This window comes from Nannospalax galili, unplaced genomic scaffold (assembly GCF_000622305.1).
Source record: "Nannospalax galili isolate Female #2095 unplaced genomic scaffold, S.galili_v1.0 scaffold440, whole genome shotgun sequence".
Taxonomy (NCBI): domain Eukaryota; kingdom Metazoa; phylum Chordata; class Mammalia; order Rodentia; family Spalacidae; genus Nannospalax; species Nannospalax galili.
In genome coordinates this window covers 2,837,953-2,847,931 of record NW_008347189.1, presented here as the reverse complement: position 1 = coordinate 2,847,931, position 9,979 = coordinate 2,837,953, and the positions used below count along the sequence as shown (strand labels likewise).

The 9,979-nt window shown below is 48.4% G+C and overlaps 1 protein-coding gene across 1 annotated transcript; it reads right to left on the bottom strand.

Moving 5' to 3' along the window:
• Nucleotides 1-1,070: 1,070 nt before the first annotated feature.
• Prdm8 (PR/SET domain 8) lies at nucleotides 1,071-7,488 on the bottom strand. The gene is given in 5 exon segments (XM_008843697.3): nucleotides 1,071-2,425; nucleotides 2,428-3,426; nucleotides 3,798-4,029; nucleotides 4,993-5,213; nucleotides 7,351-7,488. Coding segments are annotated over 4 exon segments (2,034 nt in total). The 5' UTR covers nucleotides 5,212-5,213; nucleotides 7,351-7,488; the 3' UTR covers nucleotides 1,071-1,841.
• Nucleotides 7,489-9,979: the final 2,491 nt, after the last annotated feature.

Genomic DNA, 9,979 nt, shown 5'->3' with positions numbered 1-9,979 from the left:
ACCTGCCTGGTACCTGCTCCAACTCCTGCTACTTGAACCTGTTTTCTGGTGGCCTTAAAGCAATAGACTTTTGGTTATTGGAAAGCCTGTAAGGAGACCTTGAGTAAATTTAAATTCCCCACCTGAGATCTGTCTACAAATATCCTTCAGACACAGAGGAAGAGCAACAGCCTGTGAAAGGAGGGGGCAGATGAGACAGTTCATGCCCTTGAGAAATGTGAGTGCTTGTCTATTCCTGGGGCATCACAGAATGGTTATGGAGACACCAGTGGATTCTGAGAATGCTTCTTTAGACCTGAAAGAACACTGGCCATTTGGTTTTATGTCTAGTGCTACAGTACATACCACAAACAGCTATATAGAAACTTTGACAGTCGCTGAAGAGGGCAGAGTGCTTTTGTCCTGGAAGGGACAATTATAAGAATTAGAAAGGAGAGAAGTAGTTGGTTCTTCAGAATTAGAGTGTCACAGGCTTAATCTTCCCATCCCCACAGTTGTGAAGGTGTTGAAGCATTGAAAAGGAAAATTGGGCCCTTCTGTACACAGACAACCATCAGCCCATGATCTTTGAAATCTGATTTCTAGGTAAATTCTCTTCAGTGTCTTTTAATGGATGGCAGAATACTGAAGATGCTACAGTATAAGATACTCCCCCATGTAAAGCATCACCACTAGGAAGCAAAGTGGGCCTTTTGTCTGTTCTCCCAGAGGTAATACTAAAGATTTTTGGCCATTTATGGAGATGTTCATTATCCTGTTGCTGAAAAGAATGCAGGCATCCCAGTTACAGGTGAGCTGTATTGCAGCTTTTCCTCTAAGTGATTTGCTATTGATCAAAAAGCCCAACATTTTCCAGCTAAAGATTTTCCAAGTGATAATCAACACAATCTTCTTTTAGGTTCAAAATTGGCTAGTAGTAAATAAGTACAAAGGAGACAGGTTTATTACCCTTCTCTTCTACTACCTCTTCCCTTCTTTTCAGGAACTTATTGAAAACAGGTTATCTACTCAAAGCATAGCACTGACCTGCAGAAAATGTTAAAAAAAATTTTCCAAGTATTTGCTTTGAAGAAAATAGTCATTTATTGTCAAAGCATCCAACATACCCGGATAAACTATAAAGTTTAATAAATCTTTCCAGGGATAAAAGAAACACATAACTATTCAGACTCCATTTCACTGGCACAAAATTACACTTTGTATTAAAAGGAAATACATATTTACATAATTGATGACCTTCTTCATTGAAGTCCATAATTATTTCATGATACATGCACTTTCCCCTGGAACCTGAAATTGAATGGTCACCCCCTTTTTATTCGTTTTGTTTATTTTTGTAAGAACACAGCTGTCATCAGGAAATGCAGAAAGCATCTCACCTCCTTCCATTACTTTATATCTAAAATAAATTTTGTCCTTACATATAATTATTACATCTAAACAGTTAAGTGCTTAATAATTTAAGTAGAAACGTATGACAAATGCATCAATATGTTGCAATATATGACATTTTTTAAAATGTACTTTTGTTTTTGGGAAAGTGAAAATGCGTGCATTCAAAAGAAACCCCCCTCAAACAACCCACCCCATCCAAGATCCACCATCCTGTCCTCTGTGTGTGTGTGTGTGTGTGTGTGTGTGTGTGTGTGTGTTGGCACGTGCGCGCCGGGTTAAACATTTTTAATGAGAAGGCTCCTGGTGGGGGAAGGGACGAGTGTATGTGCCTATGTGCTCGGTTGGAGTGTAGGGCCTAAAGACGTGGTGGATGTCCTCGCGTGTTTGCTCTTGCAGGTGGCTCGACTGTGCATGCACGCGCTTGCAAAGCCAGGGTCCCGTCTGCATCAGTTATGCGAGGTCATGTGCCTGGAGAGGTGGTGACGCTCCCTGAAAGACTCGTTGCATATGGGGCACTTGAGTTTCTCCTCCCGCCGCCGCTTCACCAGGGGCTCCATCGCATACTCCTTTTTGTGATGCGACCTCATGTGGTACACCAGATCGGAGGTCATACGGAAGGAGGCGTTGCACTTGGCGCACCAGTTCTGCGCCGGCAGACACAGCGAGGTGAAGGAGGGCGGCAGCAGCGTGAGCGCCGAGGGCAGCTGCAGTTGCAGGGGCCCCGCGGCCGCCGCCGCCGCCGCTGCCGCCGCCGCAGCCGAGCTCTTGGGCCAGAAGGCCGTGGCATAGAGGAAGGGGCTCTGCTTGGGCAGGCCGCCCCCGCCGCTCGGCAGCGGCCCACAGGCCCCGTTCAGGTCCGCCGCGCCCTGCAGCTTCACGGCCAGCGGGTCCGCCGCGGCGGGGTAGAGTCTGGTGGTGCCCACGCCGTCGCCAGGGTGGCACGGCTCGAGCGTGCCCAGCTTCTGGCCCAGTACCAGGGGCGACAGCTGGGAGAAGGAGCGCGCGGGCTGTGAGAAAGCGCTCTTGCGACGCCCCCGGCCCCCCCCCCCCCCCCCCCCGCCGCACCCCCGCCGCCCGCGACACCGAGCTGCGACACCGAGGTGAAGGCGCTGCCCCGCGCGGGGCTACCGCCCTCCAGTCGACCGGCCAGCGGGGCTCCGGGACGCGGGCCCAGCAGCTTCTCGGCGCCCCCGGGCGACGCCGCCGCGGGCGTGGACGAGCCACCGCCTCCTGCGTCCGGGTCCTCCGGGGCTCCGCCCGCGCTGTCCGCCGCCGCCTCCTCCTGCAGGCCAGCCGCGCGGCCGGCCTTCTTCACCTCCACGAAGGCGCTGCGCTTCGCCTCGCCTGTCTCCGGGCTGGGCGGCGCGAAGAGGCGGCCGTTCTCGTCCAGGCCGAAGTAGCTGCCGGCGGCGCGGTACTGCTGCGGCGTGCACACCAGGTCCTCCTTGGAGGCCGGCAGCGGCCGCTCGGGGAAGTGCGCGCGGCCGCCCACCAGCCCGGCGCCGCCGCCCTCCGCAGCATCCTCGGGGAATTTCCTCTTCCCTTTGCAGCCGCCTGTGGCTATGCCGTCGGGACTCAGCTCCGCCTCCTGGTGGCCTAAGTTGCTGCTGCTGCCGCTGAGACTCTGGGCAGACGCCGAACAACTACTGCCTCCCCGGGAGTTTTCCAGTTCCCGGGCCAGGTTGTGAAAGTCCGTGGATGGCTTGGCGTTGCCACCACCTGCGGCGGCGGCTGAATTGCCGCCCTCGGGAGACGGGGCCGGGTAGTGGTGTATGGGGCCGGCTTTGCAGAACTTGGGGCCCGGTACCAAAGGCGCTTCCTGTTGTGGCTGTTGTTGCTGCGGCGGCTGCTGCTCTTTGCCACCGGCGCCACCCCCGTGGTCCTTGTTGCCCACGCCGCCGCCTTGCTCATCTTGGGGACTCACATCAATGCTGTGAAGTCTCTTGGGGCAGCGGAAACGCAGATGCGCCACGTACGGGAACTCAAACTGGAAACGCTGGCTGCATTCCAGGCATGAGTAAGGGGACGACCCTGCTTAGTGAGCAAACACCACACACATGCACACCACATGGTTACTCAGCATCGCCCCCAGGCTACTTTGCCATCATCCCCGTCACAAATCCACTCTATCTTTCTTGGCCCGAGCGCCTGGGTAGAATACACTATCCGACTTGGTCCAACTTTTCCTCCTGATTTGGAGAAGGACATTTATCATACTAGGTGTGCCCCAACTTTTCCTCCTACCTCTGTCCCAGCTTCATCCTAGACTACAACTCAAAAGCTTCCTATGAGATACCCAAGGGGAAGAAAGGCGCTCCAACGCGCCTGGGTGAGCCCCAGAGGCGCTCTGCCCGTTTCCCGACCTAGCGAAGGGCCCCCAAGCAGGTCCCAAGCCAACCTACCATTCATTTTGTTGTGGGATCTAGAGGGACGGAGCAAGAGTAACTCGGTCAGTTCTTTTCCGTACCAAACTAGTAATTCCTCGTCTTTGGCAATCCTGCGGAGAGAGCGGTAAAACAGCTGTCCGTTTTTTATATAGGCTTCGAGGTTCTGCTCTTCCTTATCTCGGGCTGATTGGACCAGCCGCAGCCACATGAGACCCTCGGAAGAAGCATTTGCCGCTGAAGTGTCTACCTACAGTTTTTAAGAAAGACAAGAAGGGGGGGGGGAGGGAGGCCCACGTGAGAGACTGAAACCAGAGGAACTAGGGCCGTTTCTTCCGGTAGTGTTCCCCCCAAAACAATGATCTGAAACCACGTTGTTTCCAAAGCTTGATGATAGTCGGATCATACAACCTCATGTTTGTAGCCAATAGTCAAGAAAACCGTCCTTGGAAACATTACATCAAACATATGTGTTATTTAAGTCACTGTTTTCATACATTGGTTAAATTCTAAGTGAGGAAATATCTTGTACAAAATACTTCAGAATTGCCTTCGCAGTTATCTCACATTACAAAAGTAAGTGGAATTTTGTCTCTGAAGTAAAAGGAAAGTGTCACTCGTAGAAATTACTCTGTGGCACAGGCATCTTTCTAATTGTGGTTTGAAGGATTAACAGTTTTTCTTCATAATAGGACATGAGAGGTCTGTTATCTTCCAACTCAAACGTGGATTTAATGATGCTTTGCTGTCAAAATAGTTAACATTTTAATTTATATACAAACTCTGGACACTAGCTAATGTTACCAAAGAAAGCAATAGTTAGGAGATGAGGAGACCTCCTAAAGTAGAAAGCAAATATACACGATATTTGTAAAAGTACTCACAGGAAGTACTTAATATGCAAATAGCCCCAGTGTAATCTCCCTATAGATTTAGGAAGTCCTTGTCAACAGGAAAACTCTGAATGAAGGTAAAGACTTGGACATCACCAGCATTTGAAGTCAATTTTGTCATTTATCTGAGAAAATCAGTTGATGATAATTTAAGTTTAATATTTCTTTTCTAGTTTTTGGCATATAAGCTGTACTTGCTTGAATTGTCACATTTATTTTTCCTTTCAGAACCTGTTTCTACTTGTCCTTGGGATGAGTCTTTGTTCATTTTGAACAGGACATTACCCTCTCAACACCTCACCACAGCAGCTGAGACTTACCCGGAAGATGTAAGGTACTGTTCTCTTGTCCGTGGACTTGAGGGCTATAAAAGCTATGCTGTCGTACAGGGAAGTATGGCTCAGAACACAGGGACCAAATATGGCGTTCTCTGGGATGTCGCAGGTTGTGTATACACTGGTAAAAATATCTGTCAGACATTGTTGGACAGCCTTGGCATCTCCATCCCAGATGCCTCTCTGAATGCCTGAATCCTCCATGACTGGAGACAGATACAGAAGACAAGAAGTGAGTTGTTACTGCCTTTACTGCTGTGAGCTCCGGCAGCATTTCCACCACCAGATATATTTTTTTTGCACTTGCCCGCGATTTTGCATAGCTTCTACTTTAAAAATAAAGCAGATCAGTCTGGCATGTTTTAAAGATGCCAACTTAGGGGTATTATCCTTTCCTTTTAAATAATTGAAATGGAAGATTGGGAGCGCACTTCCAGTATGAGAGAGAAAATAAGAGCTTGTAAAGACTAGGTCATTTTTGCGCTACCTTAAGGATGCAGAAAGGCTTTAGGGAAGAAGGTGGGGGAGACTAAATTTTTGAACAGCATATATAGACTTTTTCTGCCTGAAAAAATAAAAAACAAAAACCTTCTAAGCCTTTGGGGAAAGTGCCTGTCCTATGAATTGAGCCAGGTGCTTGGGAGGTGATTTCCTTTTTTCTTCCAAAGAGGGGAGCAGTCTTAGCTAGCAGGCAGAGACAGTGGAGCATAGCGAATGGATTTCAAGTGGAGTGTCAGGGCCACTAATTCCGTGTCAGCTAACCTTTCTCTGCAGCCTACAAGAAGGGACTCGTGTCTGCTTATTACCATAATCCAACGCTGTCCCTCCGAGGCTTTAATTAAAAGAAGCAAGCAGAGGTAATTATTTTTTTCTCGACATGCTTATTTATGGATGAGGTTGAATCCCAGTTACCTTGTTATACAAGAGGGTGTATTGAGTCGCATGTGGCCCATGAAGCGAGCAGGTATAGGGCAGGCCTGAAATGTCCCCTGTCTGAAATACTGTGTGTAATGACTGGTGAATTCTCACTTCCCCAGATACCACCCTGTTTGGGCAAGAGGGGGCAGCCCTGCTTGAATGGTCCTTAGTGGGCCCTCCAGCTGTTTAATCCACAGCAATTTAGAAGGTAAAGCCCCAGTGGAGGGCTGTCTATTAAGCTGTCATACAGGGACATTTTCCTTCCTCAGCCACTGGATACACCTTGCAAAACTTAGTACATAAAGAAAGCAATATTTTAAAATATTTAAACTAGCTTTGAATTAGCCACATTGTTTTTCCTGACTGATGAAAGGTTCCACTAAGTTGATTATTTCTCTAATACTTTCACCAGTCAGTAATTCATCTATATTTTATACAATTTAAATAGCAGAGATAATAGACCTTATTCTTTTCCTATAGGGCTGTTCATTAAAGAATAATATGGTTAATGTCTATTTTTATCTTAGTGTCTACTAGCCAGTTAATCTTCCAAATGTGATTCACAGGGTAATGCCTGAAACTTTGGACAGCCTCTTTCCCATTCTTTCTCCTGTATGCCCCAAATAGCAAGTGTTGGACTGTATTTTCCAGTGAGAATAAGAAAAATGTTCATAAAATAGAAAGTTTATCATGCTACACTCTGTGTCCAAGACACATCCCATTTTGATTTCCAGTTGTAAATTAAAATGCACTGCAATATAGGGGATCTCATAATCCCTTTCAACAGAATCCTATTCTCTTTTACAGTTTCCTCCTGTTTAACGTTTTATATCTGAATTCCTATTTTCCTTTTAAAAGTCTCTTTCACACACGTGTTCCATTGTGCCAGGAGATCTCCCTCACTTCGGGGCAACAGCAGGGACGCAGTCATTAAAATGCAGTTCTACCTAACAATACAGCTAAAAGGTCCTAAGCTTGGGCTAAAAGCAGTCCGCGGTGGCTGCCTGGAGCCTCAAACCGGTCACAATGACTGCTGAACAAGAACCTTAGCTGGCTCTACCTGCCTCTACGATCCAGCCTTTCACTGTCCTACGCCTGGCTCAAGGCCCTGCGTTCTCTTCCTGGGCAGATCCTTCCTGGAAACCCAGAGCCGGCAGGGTTCGCTGAAAGCCAGTCGCTGCTGCCCGCTGCTTGCCCGCGGCTCCGGGCAGGCATTGTCTGGCGGCTGCGCGCTCCCTAGCTTCCCGGACAAAGTGCTTCCACCCACTCCTCCCTTTGTATACTCTTATTGGCAGTAGAGATAACACTGCAATCATTTCCCCGTCTTCTGGATAATGAGGAGGGGGGGGGGACACAGTTTTCCACTCTTTCCACTAAATCTGCCTTCTTCCCATCCCCCTCCCACGTCAATGCAAAGAGACTTACCAGAAATAAGGTCAGGATCGAGTCGCCCAAATAAGGCCACCTGGAACCGGGAGATGAAGTCCAGTGTTTCGTCGTTTGCCCGTTATATCAGTGTGTTCCCATGTCAAGGGGTGTCGGTGTTGCTGTCTTACAGGTTCTGTCTAAAGAGAGAAAAGACAGAGATAGAAAGATGAGGGGGAAGAGAATGTTTGGTTTTTAAACAGGAAAGAGAGAGAGAGAGAGAGAGAGAGAGAGAGAGAGAGAGAGAGAGAGAGGAGAGTTGTACAGATGGACCCGTTGCAGTGACTGACTGGCACGCAGACACACACTTTTTGTTTGCTGCACATAATCTGCCCAATGACGCGTGACAGCCCACGTCCCCTCCCTTTAACTCTTTGCTGGTCTGGGAGCTCCCTTCGGCGACGGCGACACAAGCCTTGAAGCTTTCTCCTGGCTTGCCCGTGCCTCGCAAATCCTGAGCGCCTTCCCAGAGCGGTGATGCCTCTCTGGAGTTGCTTCTGAAGCTTGGGCCTCTGGGACTGGGATGGCAAAATCAGTTTCAGGCTCTGGAAGGAAGGTACCAACAGGAGTAGAGCAACCCTTTTCTTTTCTGCTAGGTACTTGGAGGACCTAGGACAGGGAGCTGGCTATGTATCGGGCGCGTGGACCACGCGCATATATCCCCAGAGTTTGAGTGCTGTGGACCAGAGAAAGGATGAGGATTAGTCCCAAGGGATTTTTCTGGCCATTGAGCCTCTGCTGGTCTGGGAAGCTAGCGGCCAACGGGGTGATACTCAGGCTTCAGCCCCATTCAGGAGCACTCACCCACCCAGCAAGGTCTCAGGAGTAAAATTCGGAAGGGATACTCTAAGGTGGGAACGTGGCTGAATCCTCCCTTGCCCTGGGAGATTGGGCGAAGAGATAAATATGGGAAGCCGCCAGATTTCCGAAAGGGATTTATGTAGTCCTCAGGTCCCAGGACTGAGGATAGGAGAGGGAGTGGACTGAGGGAGTGTTTCGGGGAAGAGTCCAAGTCGGACTCAGGTGTTAACAGCTTTCCATCCTCGGCATTTTGTATTCTGCAGAGTCTCTAATGGGTCTCATAATGGGGGCGACGGCCGGGATTGTAAGACCTCGACCTCGGGCTAAAGGGAGGATGGTTCAAAGTAAAAAAAAAAAAAATATTACCGAGAGGGGCTCTCAAGAGCTTTTCCAGTCCAGTCCAGTCCGTGATGGAGGAGTGGATGGGGTTGCAAGCGTGAGACCGTCTCGGGAGCCTCGTTTGTGTGCTAAGCCACTTAGAGACTTTGGCTTGCCCTTTAGAGCAGCAGCTGATGCTAATGACTTGAGGTCTTTAACAGCCCTAGAGTTGACTCTTTCCACACGGGCTACAACACAATGATGCTGGGGGTTCTAGGGCTGGTTTTCTCTGTTCAGCTCTCTATTCCTAAGAAAAGAAAGGCCTCTGAGTGGTACAGACAACTCCTCGTTTCTCACCCTCACTCTCTGCAATTCAAGTAGACAATCAGAGTTAGTATAAATCCGATTGTATAGTTTACTGGGTGAAGGGCAAGAGGCAGAACCAGGATTTAAGGAGGGGACAATCTAGGTCCCTGCACCTCAAAGCGAGTATATCAAGGGTTGACAAAGAGTAGCTGTTCCTTAGTCTGACACTTTTGCAGCTCTGAGACCTCTCTGGATCCCAGGAGGGCTGCTAGAGGACTGCAAAGCACTACTGTCTTTCCCTGCCTGTGCCCGCTGCCAGAGAAGAAAGGACACAGCAACATGCAGGGGGAGTTTCCTATGCAGTTCACTTCTTTTGAGTCCCCTCTCTTCTAGCCATCTTCCCAGCAAGTTAACTGTCTTGATCAGACAGAACCCCTGCCTGAGATTAAGGTGGAGCTGGAGGTAAAAAATGACTGCAGAATCTGTAGCATCTTCACCTGATTCCAGATTGGCTACTGATATTTCAAAAAAGGTTTCTTGAACCGTAGCTTCCTTTCAATTTAAGTTGTTCTTTCTCTTATGCAAGTTTGTACAGTTTCAAATAGTCTGTTGAAGGAGCTCAGTGCAATGGCAGCCTTCACATATCTCTAAGTAAGAATCTGAAGCTGTATTTATTTAACCACCAATTTTCTTATGCCTGGATGCTTCATTGATTCCTTCTTAGCACCCCCTCTCCCTCCTGCCCTTTCTCTCTCTCTCTCTCTCTCTCTCTCTCTCTCTCTCTCTCCTCTCTCTCTCTCTCTCTCTCTCTCTCTCTCTCTCTCTCTCCTCCCTATATAACTTCTTTAAAATGAAAGTTAGAAATGTTGAAAAAGTTGCTTCAGATCTGGAAACTAAACCTTAAGGTTCAAGACTAGAGGCAAGGTATTGAAGTAAATTAAGAGAAGAAGCAAAAAGAAGAGTAGGAAAGGCCCAGATAGAAACACTGGGAAGTGTAATAGAAAAGCAACTATAAGAGAGTAGTGGTATTGTGCAAACTACAACCTGACAAAGGCAATGCAAGCATTAATGGGGAGAAGGGTTGGGGGAATCCATGTCATTAATCCACAGAACACTCCTTTGTGCTTGCTTTGGTTATCATCTGGAAAATACAAAGTTTGTCTTCCCAGAAAACATCATTTGTCCATGCAAGCAACATTTTAAT